Source organism: Chamaea fasciata, unplaced genomic scaffold (assembly GCF_029207755.1).
Source record: "Chamaea fasciata isolate MVZ Bird 193981 ecotype frontalis unplaced genomic scaffold, bChaFas1.0.hap1 SCAF_9, whole genome shotgun sequence".
In the NCBI taxonomy this organism is placed as follows: Eukaryota; Metazoa; Chordata; class Aves; order Passeriformes; family Sylviidae; genus Chamaea; species Chamaea fasciata.
The window spans coordinates 5,649,087-5,673,389 of NW_027094094.1; the positions used below are offsets into that span (position 1 = coordinate 5,649,087).

General features: G+C 43.7%; 2 protein-coding genes across 2 annotated transcripts; one reads left to right on the top strand and one right to left on the bottom strand.

Moving 5' to 3' along the window:
* Positions 1-75: 75 nt before the first annotated feature.
* SFXN4 (sideroflexin 4) lies at positions 76-10,303 on the top strand. Its single transcript, XM_066190837.1, has 14 exons — positions 76-147; positions 221-286; positions 1,077-1,151; positions 1,500-1,526; positions 1,619-1,673; positions 2,452-2,477; positions 3,876-3,926; positions 4,012-4,077; positions 4,191-4,259; positions 5,506-5,596; positions 6,814-6,929; positions 7,645-7,730; positions 8,659-8,773; positions 9,927-10,303. The coding sequence occupies exons 1-14, from the start codon at positions 109-111 to the stop codon at positions 10,002-10,004; spliced, it is 960 nt and encodes a 319-aa protein (XP_066046934.1). The 5' UTR covers positions 76-108; the 3' UTR covers positions 10,005-10,303.
* Positions 10,304-14,122: 3,819 nt separating this feature from the next.
* Positions 14,123-23,407, bottom strand: DENND10 (DENN domain containing 10). Its single transcript, XM_066190838.1, has 9 exons — positions 23,332-23,407; positions 22,630-22,826; positions 21,428-21,507; positions 19,766-19,914; positions 19,475-19,586; positions 18,982-19,082; positions 17,803-17,910; positions 17,171-17,265; positions 14,123-16,513 (listed from the first exon to the last, which is right to left on the bottom strand). Exons 1-9 carry the CDS (start codon positions 23,375-23,377, stop codon positions 16,337-16,339), a joined length of 1,065 nt encoding a protein of 354 aa, XP_066046935.1. The 5' UTR covers positions 23,378-23,407; the 3' UTR covers positions 14,123-16,336.
* Positions 23,408-24,303: the final 896 nt, after the last annotated feature.

Genomic DNA, 24,303 nt, shown 5'->3' on the forward strand with positions numbered 1-24,303 from the left:
AAAAGGCCGTGGGGGCGATGCGCTGCCCGCAGCGGGGCCCCGGCGCGGCGGCTCCGTGCCCGGGCGGAGCGTGCGGCAGCGCACCGGGCCCCCCGCGCTTCCGGCGCCATGGACGCCAACCTGCGCTTCTGGAGGGCCGAGGGGCAGGTGCGGGCTGCGGGGGCGTGGGCAAGGGTCGTGCTTAGGGGAGCTCCGAAATAACGCCTCGTGTCTCCTTCAGTCTTTCTTCCAGAGGTTTCTCCTCTGGGCGGACGCCTTGGATCCGCTGCTGCTCCTCAAGTCCTCGGTGAGTGCGGCGCGGGCAGGGTGGAGATGAGCGGGCGGCCTCAGGAGTGTGGCTTTGCCGGGCTTGAGACGGGGTCACTGCGGGGCTGTGAGGAAAAGGAAATACACGAGCAGTGTAGCAGTGAATGTAATGTTCCCGTGCCTAAAGGGGCTGCACGGGAGCCGGGGAGCTGCTTTGGACAAGGGCACGGAGTGATGGGACACGGGGGAATGGCTTTAAGCTGACAGAGAGGAGGTTCAGGTGATACAGCAGAGAGAAATTCTTCCCTCTGCGGGCGGGCAGGCCCTGGCACAGGGTGCCCAGGGAAGCTGTGGCTGCCCCTGGATCCCTGGAAGTGTCCAAGGCCGGGGATCTTGGATGGGGCTTGGAGCACCCTGGCATAATAAAAGGTGTCCCTGCCCCTGGCAGAGGGTGGCACTGGGTGGGCTTTAAGGTCCCTTCCAACCCGAAGCGTTCCACAATTCGGCCATGAGCGGAAATACACGTGCATGCACTTCTCTCTCTGATTGCATAAACCGAGGGACGTTTTCTAGGCACAACCATCTCAGCAGCCCTGCTCAGACCGCGGTGCTGTGCCAGCAGCTGAATTATCCCAACAGTTTAAAAATTTCTGTGATTGTGAATTCATTGTGTCTAGCTGTGTTCTTGCTTTAACTGCTCAGGTGCATCGTTAGCTTCTAGATTTGTATTTGATTTTTTTTATAGCTGATATATTGCACTCAGAATATTGAAATCTGAGAGGTTTTTGTTTGTTTTGGTTGTTTGTTTGGTTTTTTTTCCTCAAATACAGAATGAAATAAAAAGAACCAGATTATTAATACAAACCGATGAGAAGACCCTAAGTGGGCCCACACAGAATAATCAGGTATTTTGGACTGCAGTTAAAGTCTTAACATAAGTGTTTAGCCATATTTAGTTGTTGGTTTATGTTTTAAAATACCTACTGGTTTAAACTTTTAAAATTAACCTTCTGTTCTGCCTTAGTGTGTGCTTTGGTGCTGTTACGCAGCCCATGGGATGTGAGTGCTTAATATTCAACAGGGAGTATATGGAGAGAAATTTTAGGGGAAAATACAATTAAAGGGATATATAAGTATAAACTCTTCGTATAAAAGGAAGTGATTAGAAAAAGACATAGAATAAATTTTAAAAGGAGATTTTACCCAGCATCTTCTGAAATTTAATTGCTAACCTAATTTTCCAACTGTTGTAGACCAAACAAGCCTTCTTGCTAAGTCTGGTAAGTTTACAAAATATTTAGATGATTTTTTTTCTCCTTATTCAAGTATGGCAAAGATGTTCTGATTTGCCTTTTTTTTTTTTCTTTTTAAGTCCAGTGTACATCCTGATACAGACAAGATAATTCCTGTTTTGCTTAGACCTCCAGGTAGGTTCCCTGAAGTGAAATTTTATGTGTGTGACTGAAGCATCGGGGGATAGCTCATGGTAAAGAGCTGCTGTGATACCACAGTGACACTCTTCTCCATACAGAGAAGCAAGCAGACTCTTCTTCGATTTGCATTGTTATATGTGTTGAAGATTTATTTATTTATTCCTACGGTCCAGTGGAGGAATTTCTCCCCAGGACAATCTTCTCATCTAGATGGAAACACTCTGATTAGTCTCTGCTTCTTGTTGCTGCAGAATGAGTTCCCAAATGCCTCCACATTTAACTGTCTGCTATAATTTAAGTTTTTCCCTTGATGGCTGTGGCTGCTGGATGAATTTACTTTCTGGTGACAGATCAAGTGTGCTTGGGGTGTTGTTTAGGCAGCACAGGTTGTTAATCAGATATAACCATACTGAGGCTATTTACTCCTCATCTCCTGTGACCACTCACAACTGTGGCAGCTTTTGTTTTACCTCTCTTTTTGAACAGAAAGCTGAACTTGTGTTCAGTCATTTGGTTTCCAAGCAGCCCTGGTGAGTGGATTTCATGAGGGCTCCTTTTGGCTGTGAGGTCTGAGCAGGGATTGTGGCTTCCTGAGCAAGGAGTGAGAGATAAAGCTTAGGGTTGAAGTTAATGCTGTTGCTGGGGTTTGTGGGCAGTGTTTTATTTGGAGATGGAAATAGACAGGGGAAGTTAGGGGGATTTTCTGCTCCATACCCTCCATCTGCCCTCACAGACATTATTTTTACTGAAATAAAGTTTTCTTTCTTTTTAGCTTTCATGCCCATAACTCTTCCCTTGGTGAGTAATCATGACAGATGCCAGTGTGCATCCAGCAAGGCTTCCATTTTCCATGGCCAGGGATTGGAGGGAGGGAATAGAAGTTTTGGGGCTTTACTGTAGCTTCAGCACCAGCCGTTTGAAAGACAGTAAACCTGGAAATGGAGCCCTTAAAGAATCTCCCTGGAAGTCCAAAGCTGTTAGTTTACCCTTCTCCAGCAGCATTCCAAGGGACTGTTCATGTGTGAAGGACAGCTTCCTGATGCAAGGTGAGATCACTCAGCAATGAGAGCAAGGCCTAGGGTTGGTCTGTTCAGCCTCAAAAATCTGGAACTGCAGTGGGAAGGAGTTGGAGCCCTGTGTTCTGTGTCTCAGACCCAGAATACGATTTTTTTCTTATGTGGATGGTGCATTTGCGAGTAAGAAATGGTGTTGTCAGTAAATTACCAAGGAAATAAAAATAAACTCATGTTACTGGGCTCAAAAATGGCACCATTTTTGTTCATAAAATTTGTAGCTGTAATTATTTGCATATTTATTCCTTTAGATGGTTTGGGCTTGGCCTATGAGTGCCCATGGAAATGTCATTCCACACAGACATAACAGCATGAACTTACACGGCACTGCTAGAAAGTACAGTGAAAGTCTTGATGGCTGTTAAATTCATTAATAGCAGTAATAAAATCAGTAGAAATACTTCTTTTTGATATTTACAGCTTAACAGATGTGGTTAGAGTCAGTGCTGGCATTAATAATAAAGATGGTTGATCCACTTTAAATTAAATTAAAAACCCTTCTCTGAGGCTTTGGAGATTCTCAGCCTTCCTCTTATTCAGTATTTTCAGTATTCTTTTGTTGATTGACTCTGTTTTTTGAAAGTGCTCCACACCTTGAGCTTGAAACCTCAAGAAAAGTTGTGGTTTATTAGAGCTGAAGTTTTTATTCACTGTCTGGACTTGAGAAGAAGCTGGGAATTAACTCCTGAAATCTTTGATCTTAGATCAGTTACATCTAAATTAGTATTCATATCCCCAGCAAAACCAATCTGACCCTTTCTCAATCATTTCTTTAATTAGACTTTTGTTACCTTAGTTATTTTATTTGCATCTATTTAAGCTTCACAGGCACAAATGCATTTTTCTTTTGGGTAAGAAAGCATCTTGCTGCAATATTCTTGCACATAATGTTTTACCACTGTGTGCCTGTGTTTTATACATGTCTGTGTGCTTTTTGTTGAGTAGAAAAATGAGCATGTCACCTCTGTAACAAGAGAATGTGGTAGCCTAGAACCAAGGCTGATGGCTTTGGGCACTGGCTGGAGCCTTTGGCACTGCTGCCAGTGGTTCTTCAGCAGTTCTCCTGCACCAAAAACCTCTACACTCTTCAAACCTCATTTTTTTTGTGTATTTTTCCTCTTAGGTCATCGTTTCATCTGTTCAGCACCAGCCAAGACGTGCTTTTCTTTCACAGGTAATTTCCTCTCTCTTTCTGCTTTTAAAGGTCTTCTAGTCTCAATCCTGAATTCAATCTTCCGTACCATCTCTTGTTTCTGCAGTTTCTGTTTCACGCATACACCACAGCATTCACTCTGGTTAATGGGAATGGCACCCCAAAGGCTGAAGTGAGTGTTGATTTTTATTTTTGTAATCATCTTAATTGTGCAGATGTGATTTTGAACTTGATTTGCAGGTGTTTTACAATGTACTTACACAGTGTGGTTTTTTCTGTCCTTAGGAATACTCACTTCAGCAAAAGCAGATGTTGCTTGGCTTGGGAGCCATTTCCTATGCAGCCTGTATTGGTGTAAGTACTTGCTCAATGATTGCTTTCCTAACAAGCTCTCCTGAGCAGGAGTAGCCAGATATCCTTCAAGACTTGTTCTGGTGCTGTACTCTGATGTCTTGGCACAGAACTGTTCAGAGTAAGAATATTTTCTGATCATCTGTCTGCCATTATTTTGCTTGGCATCCCCTGATGCTTCTTCTTGTGTCATTTTCTTTATTGTTTTGCAAGCTTAGCAAACAGGTAGTGAGAGGAACTGGCCAGTGTTTACAAACACAGAGTGAGCCACTGGGGTGTTGTAGCTGATTTTTGATGTGGTGCTGTGGGAGAGATCTAACTCCAAACAAGTGGTGAGATCTGCAAGCATCAGTACTGGACAGTGTTTGCTCAAATCCCAGGAACACATAGCCGTGAAAACACTGCACTAGATGCAGGGAGATTAGTCGTCCAGAAGGGAGCTGACCCTGTGCTCTCTGCTCGAATAGGAATTTGTGGTTTCTGGAGTTTGCTACATCAGAATGAGCTCAGGTATCATCATGACACTCATCACAAGTGTAGACGTCTCTGTAATGCCTCTCCTCACTCTCCTCACAAAAAGCAGTGATTTTCATAAGCTTCTGGCAGAAAAATATGATTGTTCTTGCGTCTGTTAGAGAGAGTTTCACCTCTGCCTACTGCAGGGCAAAACAGCTGGCCAGGATTGCTCAGGGCTTACAGAAATCTGGGGAGGCAGCCCTGCCCGTGGGTCATCATGGAAGTGCTTCCCTTTGTCCTTCAGGAGAGTCTCTGAGGGCCAGCTGGTGTCCTGGCCGTTTATTCCTAAATGAAACTTCCTGCAAGTGTATTATGGGAATATAGAATTGGACTGAAACTGCAGAGAATCAGGAAAAATACAGAAGTAAACCAGATTTCCTGTTTGGGGGAGAGAGGAGTGTGTGACAAAATGCAGTTGGATGATTGTCCAAGGAATATTAGTCAGAGGTAATTATTTTCTTTTTTCTATTTTTGTATTCACACTGCTGCTGTCCTCTACATAATAACATTGAATGCTTTTTTTAATCATGCTTTCTACTCTTATCTGAAAGAGTGATTACAAACACCTTCATTAACTAGAGAAGTCATATATTTTGTCAGAATGTTAAACCAAGGCATTTGTTTATTTTCATAGATGGTAACAATGCGCTAAGTCACAGATTTGTTTTCCTGTTACACTGAAATGCAGCACATTTTTTTAATGGAAGGTGCCTGTGTCCTCTCCATGCCTTAGGCTCTCCCTCTCACCTTTGCGAATCGTTATGCATTGAAGAGCTCATTAATGCAACTTGTCGTCAGAAAACTGCTCCCTGCTGCTCTGTTTGGTGAGTAGAAACAAGCTGTGCATCGTGCAGCTGCCCTGAGGGGCATTTGCCTCTCTGACTGTAGAGTGTTCTTGCTTTTGCATGCACAGGTGTGGTCTCACTGTTTCTCCTCTGGCTGCCTTTGCTGGCCCCCTCTTTTCTGTGGGAGACAGCTCTCACTGTGCAGTGTCCCTGACCTCATTGGATTCTGGCTGGTTTTAGTTTCAGAGCTGCAGAGTGACCTTTGTACACATACCTGAAAGCACCAGGACAGATGAGGAGGGCAGGAGCAGTGGCACTGACATGACCTGGTGTGGCACATCTGTGACACCAGAGTGCGACATTGCTCTGAGAGCGCAGAGACTTGTTCCAGCAGGGTGTTATTAATCTTGCAGGGATAGTGGGACTCAGTTCATTACTGCAACAGCTTTACTGCCACGGTGAAGTTGGACCAGGACAAGTTTAACTGTTTAATGTCATTAGTTGTGTTTCTGTTGCCATTATGGAAATGTTTGGCCTTTTTTAGGGGAAAATTGATAAAATTAAAAAGCATCATCTCTTCTGTTTCAGGTTATGTGAGATGCCTACTCAGATCTTTCTGAGGTCTTACATTAGAGGTTTCTGACTTGTTTCCTTTGAAGCAGGTGTTAAATGTGCTTCCATTTCCTTAAATGTGGAGAAAAGCCTGAGGGTAATTGATTAATGTTAGTCCAGCATTTGCAAAGTGTCCTCTGGTACACTGATGTCTTTATTAAATAGCCCTACCAAAACCTAATAAAAACAGCAATCTCTTTTTTCAAGCAAGGTCAGTTTGCGAGTTTATGCTCTTCCTTTCAATGCAGGATACATCCTTTTCTGAAACCCTCTTCCTTTCAGGATTTTGTCTCCTGTGCTGGATTTTGTGCTGAGCAGGATTAAAACCTAACCACAACAGAAATCCCTCCACTTTCTCTTAAGACAAAGTACTCACCGTGTGAGCTGGATGGAAATGATTTTAAAGCTCTGAATCCATAATGACAAAGCACCTTTTAGGATTGAAGCCTTGCAGTCTCTCTCAAGCTTCTGAAACAAAGATTCAGATCCCAAGTAGATTTTCATGGGGTGGTGTCTTTTTAAGCTGTCAGGTTATTCAGTTGTGAACTGTTGAACTGGAAATGCAAAATGCACATCATTATGAATGTTACTATTGAGGCAGTCCTTATGGATCTGTTAAAGCAAAATCCCCTTTAACTCTGCAGGTTTGACCAGTGCATTTACTGTGGCCATGGTGAGAAGCCCGGAATTTGATAATGGAATAGAAGTGATGGACAGGAATGGCAATGTTATAGGAGTGTCTAAGAAGGCTGGTGAGAAGGTAGGTGAGGGGATGGAGGACTTTTTTGACTTGCCTTTCATTCCCTGCTAAGAGCAGAATGTGATGCTGAGAGTAGATAGGGTTGATCTATTGAATAAGGAATCCCACATCAGGTGCTGAATCTTTGGGCAGGCTTGGATTAGGTCTCTGGAACCAGGTTCCACAACTTTTGTGTCATCAAGGGTTGCCTGACTCCCCCAGACCAATATGCTGAGGACCAGGGACACTGTCACAGATATTTCTGTTTTCCCTGGTCACCTCCAGAAGGAGATAAGACTCTTGGATCTTCTGATGGGACACCTCAGGGAAAAGCCCTGTACTGTGGAAACAACTGCATGAGCATAAGGATTTGGGGAGAGCTGGAGAGAGAACTTCAGATTTAACACAGGCTAGTTAGGATGCCCGGTAGGTGTAACCTATTGTATGAAGTTCAGCACAACTTTAAAAGGCAAGTCTTAGCAAAATTATTATCATGGCAGGAAAACTCCTCAGTAGTTTTCACCTTCCTTTTAAGGAATTTCTCAGTCATAAGCAGAGTATTTGCGTCTTAGTTTCCATTTAAGAATTGATTCCTCTAATAGGTGTCATTACCCCTCATTAACCTGTTGCTTTAAACTCCAGAGTGTAAGACACAAAAGCACTCAGGGAAGCAGGCAGTGTTTGAAGCTGCCCAGAGCACTCTTTTGACAACACTTGTTTTGCTCTCCCCCTGAAGGCTGTTATGGAAACGGCATTGTCCAGAGCAGTCTTGTTTGGGACAACCTTCTTCCTGCCAGAAGTGCTCATGTACTGTGTGCAGAGGTGAGAGGCACTGCAGGGGGCTGGGGGTGCCTGGGCAGTGGTATTCTGCTTTTCAGTCTGGCTGGTACCATTGGCCAGGGTTTTTCTGGGGTTTGCAGTATGGTTTGCCTTGCTGGAAGTGATGATGTGGGAAGTTGCTGCGGTGGTTCTTTGAGATCATTAAGTGAATGAGGTTATTTGTATTTTTGAAGAGGTAACATGGCACTTGAATTTGCAACTAACTGAATCCCAACTTCCAAATAGTTTTCTACCTGTTGTAAAACGTGTTCTTGCTTTTCAACATTTTAAATCCCTGTATCCTAAGAAGAATACATTGTATGCTTTCTGAGAGGATTCTTAGCCTGCCCTGAGCTTTTGGTCATGATCTTTTGTCATGTAAATAGTACAGGTAGGGATCATCTCTGTCAGGTAATTTGGTGTTGCCTAAATTGATTCCTTATCAGCTTAAGGAACTCCTGTTGTCAGAAGACAAATGCAAATGTAAAATAAAATTTTAAATATATATGTCAAGTAATACATTTTTGCACAAGGCAAAATAGGGCTGCCCACAGGATCTAAATGTGTAAGGGAAGAGGGTAATGCAAGAAAAATCTTAATCAAGGAGCTGAGACACTTTAAAGCACTAATGTACTTTCTCTCCTTTTGTTACTTTTTTCCTTAATCTTGACAGTCTAAGCTTGGAAAATGCTGCAGGCAAGCACAAAACAAAGGGAAAGCACAGGAAGTTAAGACTAAGAACATAGGAAGTGAAGTAAGGAAACATCTTTAGGTTATAAGCCTAGATTAAAGAAACATCCTATGGTTATAAGCCTAGATTGTTACTAATTTCAGTGCAATTTCAACCAGTAAAATAGTAGCTAATGCTCTTTGTGCCACTGTCAGGTTATTTTTCAATGTACTCACATACTTTTTTCAATGTCTTGGACAGAGCAAGATTGGTTAAAAACCCTCGTGCTTTGGGTCCAGTGAAGATGTTTGTGGTCATGTCAGTCCTAGCAGGGATGCTGCCAGTCTCATTCAGTATGTTCCCACAGTGTGGGGAGGTAAGTCCTTTCACAGGAATTGATTTAGGATTATTGTGACATTAAATAAGCCTTTCAGAGCTATGGCCAGCAGTCTGAAGGCCACATATAAAATAGTCAACAGGATTAATGTGGTACATCTAAAATGGGGCAGCAGAGAGGCTCCTTGTGAGGAGCCATGTACAGGCAGAGGCTCACAGGACTTTGGAGGTCTGAGTTGCATTGTGTGTTTATATTTACACTTTTCAACGTAGATTTATCAGACTTTCACAACAGTCTGAAGCAAGCAAGGTCAGGAGAAGTATGTTGAAGATTTAAGCCAAGGCTCTTCCAGCACTGCATTCAGTCCTGCAGGAGAAAGCAAAGGGGTAGATGAGAATTTTTTCTCTCATGCAATGTCAGCATGAGCTCACTGGAGAGGTAAACCTGCTCACATGTGACATCTCTTCACCCTGCCTTGCTAAACTGGGAAGTGTAATCTGTTCCCTGGGAAAGAGTGGCTTCCTGGCAGGTTTTAAATGGAGGATGTAGCTCTTGAACCTTGGGCTTTGGAGAAAGCCAAATGAGAGAGGAGCTTTTCTGCATTTGTTTCTTCTCTGTGAATATTCTTAGCAAATCACAGACTGGGCTCTTGCAATTTTCAGTGGCTTCTTTTATTTGCCTAAACTCTCTGGCATTTTAGCTTTTGGGTTTTTTTCAGATTTCTTAATCTCTTATGACAATGAAGCAAATATAAATGAGGGGACTTTTGACAAATTATGTACTGAGATTAGGGCTGGTTGATGCCCTTTGGGCTTCCCAATGGCTCAGCCCACAGCAGAAGTTCTCCTGTGTGTCACCCAAATATATTTACAGCTGGATTTGGTGATCCTAAAGGTCTTTTCACACTTAAATGATTCTGTGATTCTATAGTGAACAGAGATAATGTCACTATTTTAAAATAATGAGTATTTCTTCCCGTATGTGTGCACACGTAGAAAATTTTGGAGGAAAAAAAAAAAAGCCCCAAAACAGCAACAAAAAATCCCTCAAATCCCCAAATAAACAAAGAGCCTCAAATCCCAAATGCTGAATGCAGTACTTGAATTTGTGCAAAGTGCAATGCAGTAACAAGGACTTAACATCCACTTCCCAGGCTGTGGTGGTGCTGATTCCCTTTTTTCCTACATTGCAGATAAAGCGAGCAGACCTTGAACCAGAAATTCTGTCATCTACAGAAGAAACAGAGTTCTTCTACAACAGGGGAATTTAGAGCCTGGCTTTCATATATAAATGTCTGCTCTGATCCAAGTGAATTCTGAGTGCACCACTGGCATTTGTGACTGAATTGTGGTGGCAAAGGTGCCAGATCTGGTGTACGACGGTGTGGGCTGTAAAGAGGCAGAATTTGGCAACGTGGCTTTGCCAGCCCCAGCCTGGAGGCACATAAACACACCTAACCTGCTGCTGAAAAGTACTAGAAAAGCACTGTAACACAGCCTTTGTCACAACCTGTGTTCTGTGCTTCCTCAGGTGATTGATTTCTTAATTAAAGGACTGTTGAGTGTATAAGTTTGTTCTGCTGCTGCAATTTTTGGTGTGCTTCTTTCCAGGAACCCAGCTGGTGAAGGCTTTGACATCAGTTCTCCTGTGGGTAAAGTCCAGCTGGTTCTTCTCAGAACACTTTGATGTTTTCAGTGATGTAGCAATGCTCATTGTGAGGATGAGATGTGAGTGTGGCAGCCCTTGAAGTGATATTACACAAAGCAACCCTGATGGCAATAGAATATTGGTTTAATTTAGTTGTTTAAAAAGTGTTCAGGAAATGGGTGTCAAACTTCACTGCAAATTAATTCCTGGCTTTCTAAATATCCTTGAAGGAGTTGTGAGGCCTGATGGCCCTTCAGCTTTAGAACTTATTTTTTACACTGAAGCCATGAGGAGATCCCAATGTCTTTCTGACCTTGTGGTGGACAACAAGGAATTCCACTTTTGCAGGTTGGCCATGTTTGTCTAAAGAAAGAAAAGTCTTTTGATGTGGCATCGTTTTGGTATGCTGATCAGCAAGGTGATATGTTTTGCTGATCCTTTAAAATTATTCAGGAACCCTCAGGTGTCTGGGAAGAGCTGCAGAAAGAGCTTACAGGAGACCCTGTGATTGTGACTCTGATTTTTGAGCCACCTCTCTTGCAACCCCTGTCTGTAGTAATGTGAGGTGCTTCTAAGGCTGTGGGACAAGGATGGAAATGCACTAAATAACATAAAATTATTTATGTGAAAGTGATTATCACAAGTGCAGCCTCCAAAGCGTACCATAATTTAACTTCTTAGGGCACAGTACACAGGTCACTGCTCTCCTATTGCTGGAGGATTGGATTTCTTTTCACAGTGGAAAACAATGGATGCCAAATCAAATCCATCCTACAGGAAGAGAGCAGCACAGAGCAAAGTAAGGAAGAATAGCAGGCCTGGGCTCTTGCAAGAAGAGATTCCTGGTGTGCTTTTGGCTCTGAACAAAAGCAGGAAGTTGGGGGTTGACTTTAATTTCTTGTTTGAGTTCTGCCTTTTCTGAGCCTTCCTCTAACAACTTACTGGAGGGGAAGGTCAGACAAGGGAAGAGGAAAGGAAAGACGAGCAGCAGCACATCCTCAGGACCTGGAACTGGAGGGAAACATGCTGTAAAGCTGTTCCAGGAAGACCACGTGGATACTGTCTGTAACTGGCAATTTGCACTACTCCACTGGAGGACTGTAGTGAATTTTAAAAGGTAAAGGATTGTTTACACCTACTGAACTCTGCAGGGTCACTCAGCCTCTGTGGGTGATGTTCTTCAGTACATGGTAAAATCTCATCAGGGTGAAGGACTGTGTCAAACCAAAGGGTCTGCTGAGCCAAAGCAGATGGCAGGAGGTTAGAACTGGATGATCTTTAGGGTCACTTCCAACCCAAACCATTCCATGATTCCACCACAGGGTCAGGTGGAACAGGCTTAAGCCTCAGCCTGCCTCTCTGGGTGAAGTGTTTGTCTCCTTCCAAACCTTTAATAGCAGAGGCACAGATAACATCTTGCAGTTAAATTATCTAAACTATGTTTCTCTATTCCTATTTCAGTTACATACCAAAAGCAAATGAGGGAGGGGTCTGATTCCACTCCCTGTAAACAGTGAAGACCTGCAGCTCTCCCCACTCCTTTTTTAAACGTAATTTAAGAATGGCTGAAGTAAATGCTAGTTACATGAACCACAGTGGGAGCAAGGAAGATAACCCAAAACCTAAGAGTAGTGCAAAGCCAACGAATAGAATATATTGGTGGACTTGGGATCGTCATGGTAACTAGACAAGCTATAAATTCACTGGCAGCACACTTGGAAGTTTTAAGCGAATTGATGTCATTACAACTCCATGAGTAAGGCTTCTGGAATAGGTCTGGTAATAGTGTCTGTTATTACAGCTGCCCCTTCTCAAACTCCACCAGCTCCTTACTGAATACTGGAGTTGAAATTTGCCATATTAAACTCAGCTCCCTCAGGATTATTAAATCCTTCTTTCCCCCATTCTCATAAATGTTTCTATTGCCCTAACCAGAATTTTCCAGAAGAGGAGGGCAGGTGCCTGCCATTTAAATTGTCAGCCTGGCTGATTCAGCTGCTTCCTCAATCAGGGAAAATAAGTTGCTGAAAAGGCCCTGGCCATCCTCAGCCTTGAAACCAGCCCGAGATGAGAACTGCCAGGACCAGACACCTGGTAGTCCAGAGGTACAAGCCAGGGAACAAGACAGGGACAAGCAGCAAAGCATCATGTTTGAGGGACTTGGGAAGAGGAAGCCTTCCCCTTTGTAATGTGGAATAGATGAACAACACACCAGCCCAAGGCAAGTCTGTCTCCTGCCTTAGCTGGCCCTTGAGTTAAGTGACAGTGCATTAGTGGTGGAACCAGTTTAAGTTGTGGTGAATGACAACAGATGGAAGCTTTCAGCTTCAAGGGAAACAGAAGTCTTAGCACAGCACAAGATGCTGTGCCTCACCCACTCAGCTTGTCATCTTGAAATGTGGGAAAATCCAGTGAGGCTTTCAGGCCCCTTTAATGTAGCTTAAAAAAAAATCAGCCACTCCCATGCTAAGAAATGCTGAGATCAAAGTATCACAGCTGGAGCTGTGCCCCTGCTTTACCCCCAGGCCTGTAACACAGCCACGCTGCTCTTCCTTTTTCCCCACATGCCAGGGGTGGAGGAGGGAAGGATGAAGGCAGGGAGGGAGTCTTGCACTGCAGCTCCTTCCCTATCAGACAGCAAAGACCAGCGGCCCTCAGGAAGGAGCTGCTGCCCAGGCTTTGGAGTCTCCTCCCATCCCACATCACTCAGCAGCTCCAAGGAATGAGTTCACCTGACCAGAGATGCTCTGACTCAGAGTGCAGCCAGGCAGCTGCCAGGGAAGTGTGTAAGGCACTGTGAGGCAGCTGGGAACTCCCCACACTGAGCTTTATGGCTTATTTTCTATCTAGAAATGGAGCTGCTTCAACTGACACACCACACACCAAACCCTCCGTACCCATTTCAGGAGCAGTCAGAGGCTAAAGCCTGGCAGAAGCAGCCAGGATGTTTAAGATGGATTCTGTCAGATATCCCATGTCAGGTTTTTCCAGGTTACAAAGCATTACACTGCTCTCCACTGAACATTCCCCCTTCACACATTTGCCTGCAGGGGAAACAGGGCAGGGCAGCTCATACCAGGAACTAAAACCCCAGGGATGAAAGCAGTAAAGCAAGTAACCCCATTTACTCAGCAAAATCCCAACTGCAGGAACTGAGTGTTTATCCTGCTCCCCTTTGCAAGCCTCTGCCCTGTTCACTCTTTGCCTTCCAATTTCTGCAAATGTAGTGAAAATGTTATGGTGAAAACCATTCACCATTTTGTATTTCTCCAAGAACAAAGGTAGTAAGATGAAAAAGGTATGAATAAAAATTCCATTTTAAATGGCCTTTGCTTCTAGGAGGAAGAAAGGATGTCATCTGACTGGTAAAGAGCAACTGCACCCACAGTGTGCTTGTGTGCATCCTGGGGAAAGGGAAGTGAGAAGTAAGTAGAATTATTTTCCTGTCCTGACCTTGCATTTTTTTCTATTTTATTTTAAACATTTTTGAAAAGAAACAGTGTCAAAAGTCATTAAGAAAATGCAGGAACATTAAGACAATCCTTTGAATGCACTGAAGCTGAGGGAGGCCAATAAATCTTGTACAGTGCTGATGATAAAGTCAGCAATGATGGAAGTGTTTGAACATTTCCAACCTAAAGACCAAACCATAGCTCAATCCCAGTATTGCAAAACTAAGAGCTAAGGCCTATGACTCCATGGTCACAACTATTCAAGAATAAATTTACATAAATTAAAGGGTAGGCTGTTCAGGAATTTTTTAATAGGCATATGCATGCTATGAGTCCAGTTCCTTAAGTGCAAAGTTGTATTTCATCCGTGTTGCACAAATGTCAAGAGATCTTATACAACACTGAGATTTTCAACTGAAACATTTCCAGAACAGAAATCAAAACAGGCATTCAAGGTTTAGTTTACAATTGAGTTCCTCTGCTTTGTGTGGGTGTCTCTAGAGATGCCTTAAGGCAGTTTGTTAATTAGAAATGGTGGGGATTTCTTCTCAGTTACACTGTGATGTTAAGACAGCTGGCTGAAGCAGATTCAGGTTTTCCTTGGTGAAAGAATTCCATTTCAGTGGACTTTAAAGTAGGTCCTGAATAGAATTTTCAGCACAGCTTTGCAGTTCTTCTAATCCAACTGTGTTATAGGTCCCGAAAGAGAAGCAGCAATATTAAAGAACCATTAACAAAAACCATTAACGGGCAAATGGGGAAAGAAGCTGTAGAGCACTTACAGGTAAACAAAGGCAGTTGCAGTATTTTTCTCAGAAGTTAAATAAATTTACATGCTACAGTGTTCAGAATTTCAACTTCAGACTAAGTGTTTAATGCACAATTTTACACCCCTGAAAATAGGGGATTGTTCTGAAGCACTTTCATTTCCTGACTGTAATAACCACCCACTGTATACACAGGTGCCACATTCCTTAATCACATTCTAAAATAGATTTCCTTAAGGTATCATACATAGCAAAAGGACAACTCTTTTTCCAACCAATATTGCTTGCACATAGTTATTGATGAGCTCTTACCAGTTTCAGAATAGCAAACATCCAATTATTTAACAATATAAATATTGGTTACTAAAGTTTTAATCATAAGTATAAAATCTCTATGTAAAACCACATGCTACAGCATATCTGTACAAAGGCCAGGAAAAAGGTTATTTTTTCTTATAACAAAGTGCTACTGCAGAATTGACTGATTTGTTGTGGACATTTCTGAACAAATACAGATTGTTTGGCTCAGAGCATTTCCTTACAGACTCTAAACTCTTCTCAGAAGATTGTAAAGCAGTTAGTTTCAGGCTGCTCAGTAAAAAAAAAAAAAAACCCCAACAAAAAACCACCACTCTTCAGTTATGGCTGTGCAACCAAACAAGAAGGCAAATTTTAATTTTCTCTAAGCTCTTTCCCAGTATTCACTATGACTTCAGAAGTTTCCATCTAGATTTAATTTACACAAAGCACTATCAGACAGTACCTGTGTCACAGCTCCAATCACTGAAGAAGCTGCTGCTCCACCTGTGGCCATTTGAGCATTCCTGGTGCATAAGGCTTTGACTCATCTGACTTAGTCTCACGTGGATCAGGAATGAATGGCCAGGTCTCTTCTCAGCTGAGAGCCCCAACAACTTCTTAAATGACTGCAGCTGTAAGGCAGCCCTTGTCCACGACCCCCTGAGGAAGCCCCACCTCAAGCACAGTAATCCTGTATCTTATCCCTCCATCAGAGACGTGGGATGGAGTGAAAGGGGGAAAAAACCTCAAAGGCAGGAGTCCAAAAGAGGTGTTCAACTCACACCTGAGCTTCAAAATATCCCCTCCTTTTCACACTAAGGCTACCACATCAGATTTTCCCAGACATCCTTTATTCACACCTAGACACTTTCAAGTAGAAAGAGAGAACTTGTCCACTTATTTGGGATTTCCAGGTGTCAGGCAGTCCAGAGCAAGAGCAGCACCTGACAGGCTGACATCCCTGAAAGCCCAGAAGGAGCACTCAGAGCAGCTGCACGTTCAGGGTGTCCCTGTACAGAGATCAGCTGTGCTGGGTTCACAGCCCGTGTGCTGCAGCCGTGTTCCAGACCCCACGCAGACAAGTCAGAGCTGTCCAGCCTCTGGAATGTGCAGGACAAACAGCCACTTACACTGATGTCTGCCACAGCCTGGACACACTGGCCTGTGCTACTTGTACATCCACTCATCACTTTGTGGTGTGAAATACAGGAGCCATGGGTACACAGTTAGAGTTGGGGGGAGGTAATGACACCAGGAATGTTCCCAAATATGTCTCCATATGTTCCCAGTCAAGCTCCAGTATTCTGCATTACATCACGGTAACTAGGACATTGACTCATACCTTGAGTTCTTTTATATAAAATACCAGGTATACCTATCTGGATGGCAGAGACAGCTTTTTCAGGATTGGTCCATAACACTGCAGTGCATCAAAATCAGATTTTGAGCATTTGTTCAGCTGCTGCTAAATGAAAAAGGAAGTTTTCTGTGGCTGGAGGAAATCGCTTTTGTTTCAGGGCCTCAGTGTTAAGGGTTGGTTTTTCATTGCCATCAGAAACTTCAGTAAGTGAGGCTAAAGTAGCCAAGATTTCTTTTGTCTTCAGAGAAATGTCCTTAAGGAACAGAAAAACAAGCCATCATAAATATAGTATTAGGTATTAAAAGGTTTTCACATACGCTTCCAATAAAAACCAATCAATACAGAACAAAAAAAAAGGAAATAATTATAAATAAATAGTTCATTTAAAATAAAACCCCCTATTTATTTCAAGGCAATCCTGTAACAGTTCTTCAGCCTGCTCTTGTGCCATATTGGATAAAGGAAGCACAACCACTCCTCTCCTGACCTTACTGAGCTCTGTGACTAAGTCACTCAGTTGTGACATGTCTAATATTAGATGGAAGAGGGAGTGATAAAATGCCATCATCATAAAAATCAGGTTTTATAGCTCAGAAGCCACATTTAGCAGAACCTTTTCAAGGTATTGCCAATCCTATTGATAAAGCATTGAGCAAAATCCATGCCTTGTGGAATAAAACTGAGAAACTAGTCATTCAATCAATAGAATCTCTGAACTTTCTTCAGCAATGTAGTTACCCAACTAAGTAAGTTGTCCTTAAAAACCTGCATGAAGAATAAAAAAACTTATTTGTAATAAGGCAGAAGGTAGAAGAGACTGACTGATTCCCAGTTACACTCTTCCTCCTACTCCCTCCTTCTCCCAAGATTTAGCAATAGAAGTTAATTGATTTAAAAATAAAATATTAACCTTAATAACTTGGCTGTCTGATTTATCTGGATCTTCTGCAGATTGAACAATTAGTTGTCCAATTTCTTTGTGAAGTTTTCCCATTGTCATTGCCTCTATGTAAGAAACAAACAAAACACCACACATAAAATCACCTTCTTTGTGGTATGTAGAAATACATATGAATAACACACCAAACTGAGGAATCTTCTCATAACTGCCATTTGAAATCTGTTGATAAAGGCAATAACCTTTTATCAACAGCCAGTACCTCTGAAGTGGCCCAAAGCAGTGATAAGGAGATGCAAGATGATCAGCAAATTATAATGTTTTCTTCCAAATAACCCCCAGTCTTCAAGTATTCAGTGCCACGTTTTACTAAAAACTCATGCTGAAAGTCTCTTCCATGTCTAACATGGATGTTATGAAATCTCAACTGTGCATTTGTTAGAAAACAAAGCACATCTTTCCAAATTCCAACTTTAAGCAGTCTCCCAGGGTGGCAATAAAATGAAGACAGAAACTTACATATTGACTTTTCAAAACGTGGAAGGAAGAAGGATCAAGATTGTTTGACCTACAGCAAGGTTGAGCAATTACTGTCAACCCTGGACTAAACTGCTTCTAAATCCAAAATATAAACAGCAACCAACCTTTTACTACAGGTGAAACTGTAATCTCACTGTCTGCCAAATTCACATACACATCATAGAGGTCTGATCTACTGCTCACTTCAGAGTCTGTAAATCCAGCGATGTAACCTAGAGCAGGGAATTGAGCAAGATTAGGATCTTCATAAATAAAACCAAAAATCACAGTCCTAAAGTCTCTTCTATCTGACACAATACCCACTGACCCAAGAGGTTGCTCTCTTGATATTATCAGTCATTCAACAAGTGTTCAGCAGATGCTTCATTTCCAAAGAGCTTAAAAGTCGACTTCTCAAACTGCCATGAGCAGGGATTAACTGCTACCACTACAGCAATATCACCAAGTTCTCAATCTGAAATTCTAAACTCTCTTCCTACCTTCCCACTAAAATTACTCATTTGCAACTTTCTCATTACAAAAATCTCCACTCTGGAGCCTCTTGTCACGAAGTCAGTATTAGACTGGAACAGAGGAATACACCCAGCAAATTTTCTTATTTATAGCATGTCAGATGAGCAGTTTTGGAGCAGTTTTTCTCCATGGAAGATGCTTAGTGAGCTGTAGAAATGTTGAAGGTGAGCAGTCTCCTTGCTCATATTCTGTATAAAGAAGCCTCTTAATGGCCACATGATGTGTCACAGTAACCTCTGCATAAAGCAAGGGCCTGTTCCTGGGTTATGCATTAAGCACTGTGAAAACACAGACCAAACTCCTACAGGTAAAGTTTACCCGTGCTTAGGAGCCTCAGACTTCACTGACAACAAAAGAGAAGTCTGGGACTTCAGAGTTAGCAATAAAAAAAAAAAACAAAACCCATTCCATTACTAGTGATGTGTAGAAGCTGGGAAAAAAAATGTAGCTTATCTAAGTGAGCTGCTTCTCTCCAACAGGAAAACTTTCAATCCCTTCAAAGCATCAAAAAAGTCTTAAGGCTGCTTTGCATCTGTGATTAAGGATAGGCTATGATCCACCCAAAGCCACCAGATTAACTAATTATCTTCCCACATACTTGTTTAGTTGATCTGCTTTTTCCAAAGAAAATGATGTTTAACTTTGATCAGTATCATTAATTGCAAAATAACCAGTTTTTTTCTCTCCAAAGTTCCCTGGTGCAAAACTTGGCAGCAACAGAAGCTGAAATTGAATTTTCCTGGTATTTTTGATTAATAAATTATCACTACCTGTGCAGGCTTTTAAGGCTTCCAGTTCCTCCTCATTTAGATGCACGTATGAATGAAGAATTGACCAGTCTTGTCGATGCCACACTAAAGCTGGTAAAGTCCTAAGGAGATTAGGGTGCAACTTGAGACACAATAGATTTTTACTTACACTAACTAAAGCTTCACAGTAAAAACTGCATACCATGAAAAAGAACAATTATCGCTAGGTTTCATTTGGGGGGTATATACGTACATACATCTATATATATTTGAACAGTAGAGATTTCTACTGTCAGTGCAAGCAGAGTTTATCACTCATTCCACCATGAAATTATTCTGAGTTGAGCAACATACAGCTAAACCTTAAGAGGGATTCAGCAGAATTTCTATAAACAGGTTTAAGATAGGGTTTGGTTTTTTTTTCCTTAAAATACAGGCTTTTTTCTCAATGAAGGTTCAAAATCTGTTGGACTTCTGGGGGTGGGTGAGTGGGAAGGAAGGAATGATTAAGTACCTGGTAAATTCCTGGATAGCTTCTATTCTAGGATGGTACACTACAATTCTCTTCTTTAACATCAGTGCAGTATATAAAATAACTGTTTCCATTCCAAACTGAGACACTATATCTAGAAAAGAGGGAAAATTATTTTACAGAAGATACATATGCTGATATTATCATGTTTTTGAAGAAGCTTAATAGTAACAGCTCAGGTGACAGTGTCAGCACAGTTTACTTGCAGCATACATGAAAACAAGATTGCATTTCAGGCTGTTAGAAAGAAATGAGACTGTGGCAGAGAATAACCTTTGATGGAGCCAGCAAGGTAAGCCTTCCGAGCATCAAAGTCCTTGCTGAGGAAGGATCCATTTTCTTCACTTTGGCAGATGCCCTTTGTAAGGACTGCAATGTAACTCTCCATCATTTTAACTGGACTTCCATGCTTCAAGTAGATTCTGTGTGAAAAGAAGAGAGTCTGGTATTTTAACTGCAACCAGTGCACCAATATATATATATGTGAAAAATAAAAAATTAAACATCAGTATCACCAATAGCAATATTTCTGGCAAAAATACCTATTCTGGACACCTGGTTGAGGTTTGAAATACTAAACTAGAAGTCTTCCAACATGCACACAAACATGTCTGTCTTTTAGAATTTAAAATAACCCTGTATTTTTATTTCAGCTTTCTATTCTATGAATGAACCAACATGGACTAAGGTAGAAACACACCCCAAAGGTGTAGGCAGATGTCCAGACAAAGGATTCTTTGCAGGCTTGGAAGGTGTCTGCTTATAGAAAAAGCACCTACCACAGCAACTCCTGTTATTACAGGCAGACTATGACAAGGTAGCTTTTAATTTTTTATCCAAGTGTTTTTTGCCATTCTTCTCTACTCTTTTTCTAAATGATGAAAGAAAAATATAAACATGCTCATTAAAAACCCAAAATGACACAGAAGAAGCACACACTGAGAAAACCCATGCACTGTCAGCTGTCTTCCAGGAAGCAGAGAGACACTGTAACCTATTTTACAGGTTAAGATATTTCAGGAATAGCACTGAAGTTGTCAACTACACATTTTCCATGTCAGCTACAGCACAAAGCTACATCACATTTGAAACTCAATTATTAACATACTTAGAAGAATCCATCCTAGATTTGAGGGGAAATATTAGCTGGTAAGTCAGCAGAAATGTGATCCACAGAGAATCTAAGTATTTCATGTATCACCAGAAAAGAACAGATCTCAGTTTGTCAGTACCCTGCAGAACTGGTAAGCCTGAAGGCATTCCCAATTCTACATTATATATAGTAAGTCCCAAAAGCACAATAACCTCATGATTGCATCCAATTAGCTGCAAAATCTCAGGGAATACTCTTGGTATCAAGAACTGGGACTGAACTAATTCAGAAACTGAAGGAAAGCAAAATAAAAAGCAGAGAGAGAGCATGAGAATGGGGACATGAAGGGAAGTGAGTAAACAGGACAATGAAATGAGAAGAGGTTTTTTGGTTGGAAGAGGGCTCTCACTTTCCTATAAGAAAAAGCAAAAACATCCCTGGGTGCTGTGACTAGCTCAGAGGAGCTGCAAGCAGCATTTACAAAGATGTTGTGGAGGGATGCAAGTCATTCACCATACATGTGGTGACCTTTAAGTCCAGCACTGACATCTTCCCAAACATTTACACTTTTTAAAAATACATTGTCAGAGAAAATGAGTAGGAGAGTGGTGGTGATGTGTGTCTGGAGAACACACACATTAAAACCCAATGAACATCTGACATTCACCCAACACTTTCTGAATAACACAAGCTCAGATCAGGATTTTTATCATCTGACTTCACTGGTAGGACTGAGTTTCCAGCAATTTGTTTGAACAAATGCAACACAATGAATTCAGCCTTTTGCTTTGGCAACATCTAAGCATGCACAGGGCAGTACCTGAGCCAGCTATTATACAGACCTGCAGAGGATCCTGGTGAAGGCTGCATATTTCTCTGGGTTGAAGTCTTTGGCCGTCAGGACAATGGAGAAGTGGGTCACCTGCACATGACACAGGCACAGAAACACACAAAGCTCAGTTAATGACCCCACATTAACAGTCTTGGTCACTTTACTGTCAAAGTTCCAAGTTCCTAACTGCAGGAATGGCCTGGACAGAGAGAGGACTTCTGCTGTGACTCAGCTGTAGCACAGACTATCTTTTGCTTAACCTACACACAAGAGTTGCTTTCCTCTAATCTCATGAGGTTATTAAGAAACAAAAAGGCACTTTTCTTTCCTCATAGCAGGGAGGAAACTTCCAGAATTTGTTGCCAAAGGAGGCTGTGGAGGCAGACAGCATCAACATATTTAGAAAGAGACAGGAAAAAATACATAGCAGGCCCACAAACAGAACTACTGTAACTTCCTCAATCAAATGATTGTGGGCTAGGACAGGACAAGACTGAAAGTCTGCAGACAATGACCAGGCTCACGTGCCCTCCTGAAATAGCATCTCCCACTGCAACTGTTGAAGACAGCACTGTGACATTTAATTTTATTTTACCTCATAGGAAATACAAACTTGGAGCGAGGAAAGGCAAGCCACATTCTGCCCTGGGCATACAAAACTACCACATTATCTTTCTACTTAACAACACAGCATGAAACATGAAAATTGAACAGACTTAACCATCAGTTTAGTGATTTTCGTAACAGGGAAAAATAGAAGATTACAACTGTAATACAACTGTATTTGCCGTCTTCCAGTAATCAGTGCAGTGGAAAAGAAAGTACCTACATAACTCAATTCTTTGGGGAAAAAAGGCAGCAGGTTCTATAGGAACAAGATTCTGGACACCATGAAACAAACTTCTTAGAGAGAACAAAATGCTGAACTCAAAATGCAAATTAACTAGAAACAGCAGCATGAAATAGCATTTGTATGTTAACATGAAGAATTGTGTAATGACTATCTCAATCATTCTGCAATTCCATGTCTGGGTGACAAATGAAAAGCAGACTGGCTGGACACCTGGACAGAGCTGCACCTGTGAGCACACAGCACCTTGAATCCCTTCTCTTCCTCACCCTTCTCTCCATGGGCAAACACTGCTTAACCCACAGAGGAAGCTCTGCAGAAGCCCTCCCTGCATCCCACTGAAAAACCCTGCCAAGGCATACCTTTTTCAAGGCTGGAGAATCTTGAACTTCTACCGTTGTGATGTAGAACCAAGACCTTTTATACTGGCCAAACACAAACGTATGGAGCACTTTGTTTTCATCTGTAAGGCAGCACTTTCGCAGCAACAGAGTCCTCAGCTCAGCTGTGACGGACGGATAACACCAAACCCACAAAGCATCTCCGTTGGTGTCTTTTTCTATGGTGGAAAGATGTTCACTGTGAGAATGCCAAACAGCAGCAAGGAAGTAAATTGATGGGTTAATCAGGTTTGTTGCCTGGAATCAGATTAAAATTCCACCTTACCCTGACCCTAGACGTCCAGTTGTGTCACTACGGTTTAAGCCTTAAGGCAGGAATTCAGATATAGGTTTTATTTTTTAAATATTAATACATTTCTATTCTTGATCTGCTTCACGAGGTCAGAGAAGCACCAAGTTTGAATGCACATTCAACATGAGCACGGCATTGAGGACCAAGCACCGGGACCAGCTTATTTATGATTGTCTCTATTTCTGATTTCGCAACGCAGACCTCGGAAGCCGCGAATTTCAGACACTTCGGCCGAGTTTGTGCACGGCTCAGCTCCGCAACAGGCACAGCCGGCACAGCCGGCACCGCCCGGGCCCGCGGCCCCAGCGCGGCGGGCCCCGGTACCGCCCCGGGCCCCGGTTCCGCCCCGGCCCGGCTCCCCCGGCCCTCACCGATCAGCCCCACGGCCCGCAGCAGCTGCGCCTCCGGCTCTGCCATCTTCGCTCCGCCGCCTTCCGCCCGCCCGGCCCCGCTCCACCCTCACGGCCCCGCTCCGCCCGCCCGGCCCCGCTCCGCCCTCACGGCCCCGCTCCGCCCTCACGGCCCCGCTCCGCCCTCACGGCCCCGCTCCGCCCTCACGGCCCCGCTCCGCCCTCACGGCCGCGCTCCGCCCGCCCGGCCCTCACGGCCCCGCCCGGTCCTCACGGCCGCGCTCCGCCCTCACGGCCCCGCTCCGCCCTCACGGCCCCGCTCCGCCCGCCCGGCCCTCACGGCCCCGCCCGGTCCTCACGGCCGCGCTCCGCCCTCACGGCCCCGCTCCGCCCTCACGGCCCCGCTCCGCCCGCCCGGCCCTCACGGCCCCGCCCGGTCCTCACGGCCGCGCTCCGCCCTCACGGCCCCGCTCCGCCCTCACGGCCCCGCTCCGCCCGCCCGGCCCCGCTCCGCCCGCCCGGCCCCGCTCCGCCCTCACGGCCCCGCTCCGCCCGCCCGGCCCCGCTCCGCCCTCACGGCCCCGCTCCGCCCGCCCGGCCCCGCTCCGCCCGCCCGGCCCCGCTCCGCCCGCCCGGCCCCGCTCCGCCCGCCCGGCCCCGCTCCGCCCGCCCGGCCCCGCTCCGCCCCCCCGCCATTTACTGAGCGCTCCCTGCGGGTTTCCCTTCTGGGAGTCGCCCGCCTGCTCTCCGGCCTGGGAAAAACGCCTTTTTTGTTGTCTGCATCACAGAATCCTGGATAGTTCAGGCTGGAAGCGGCCATTGGAGCTCAGCCGGTGCCACCGCCGTGCTGAAGCAGGTGCGCAGAGCACGGCATTCAGGAGCGTGTCCAGGCGGCTCTTGGACATCTCCCGTGAGGGAGAGTCCAGACCCGCCTGGGCAGTGTCCCAGTGCGGGATCACTGCACAATACACAAGTTCTTGTATACAGGTGGAA

Bases quoted from the DNA above. Each gene is read 5' to 3' on its own strand.
- SFXN4 (XM_066190837.1), top strand. From the start codon at position 109: ATGGACGCCAACCTGCGCTTCTGGAGGGCCGAGGGGCAG. The intron at 1,674-2,451 runs GTAGGTTCCCTG...CTTTCTTTTTAG, and splicing joins TGTTTTGCTTAGACCTCCAG to CTTTCATGCCCATAACTCTT. The intron at 7,731-8,658 runs GTGAGAGGCACT...TGTCTTGGACAG, and splicing joins CTCATGTACTGTGTGCAGAG to AGCAAGATTGGTTAAAAACC.
- DENND10 (XM_066190838.1), bottom strand. From the start codon at position 23,377: ATGGCAGAGCCGGAGGCGCAGCTGCTGCGGGCCGTGGGGCTGATCG. The intron at 22,827-23,331 runs GTGAGGGCCGGG...TTTCCACCATAG, and splicing joins GCGGGCCGTGGGGCTGATCG to AAAAAGACACCAACGGAGAT. The intron at 17,266-17,802 runs GTTGGTTGCTGT...TTTCTTACATAG, and splicing joins AGTTTCACCTGTAGTAAAAG to AGGCAATGACAATGGGAAAA.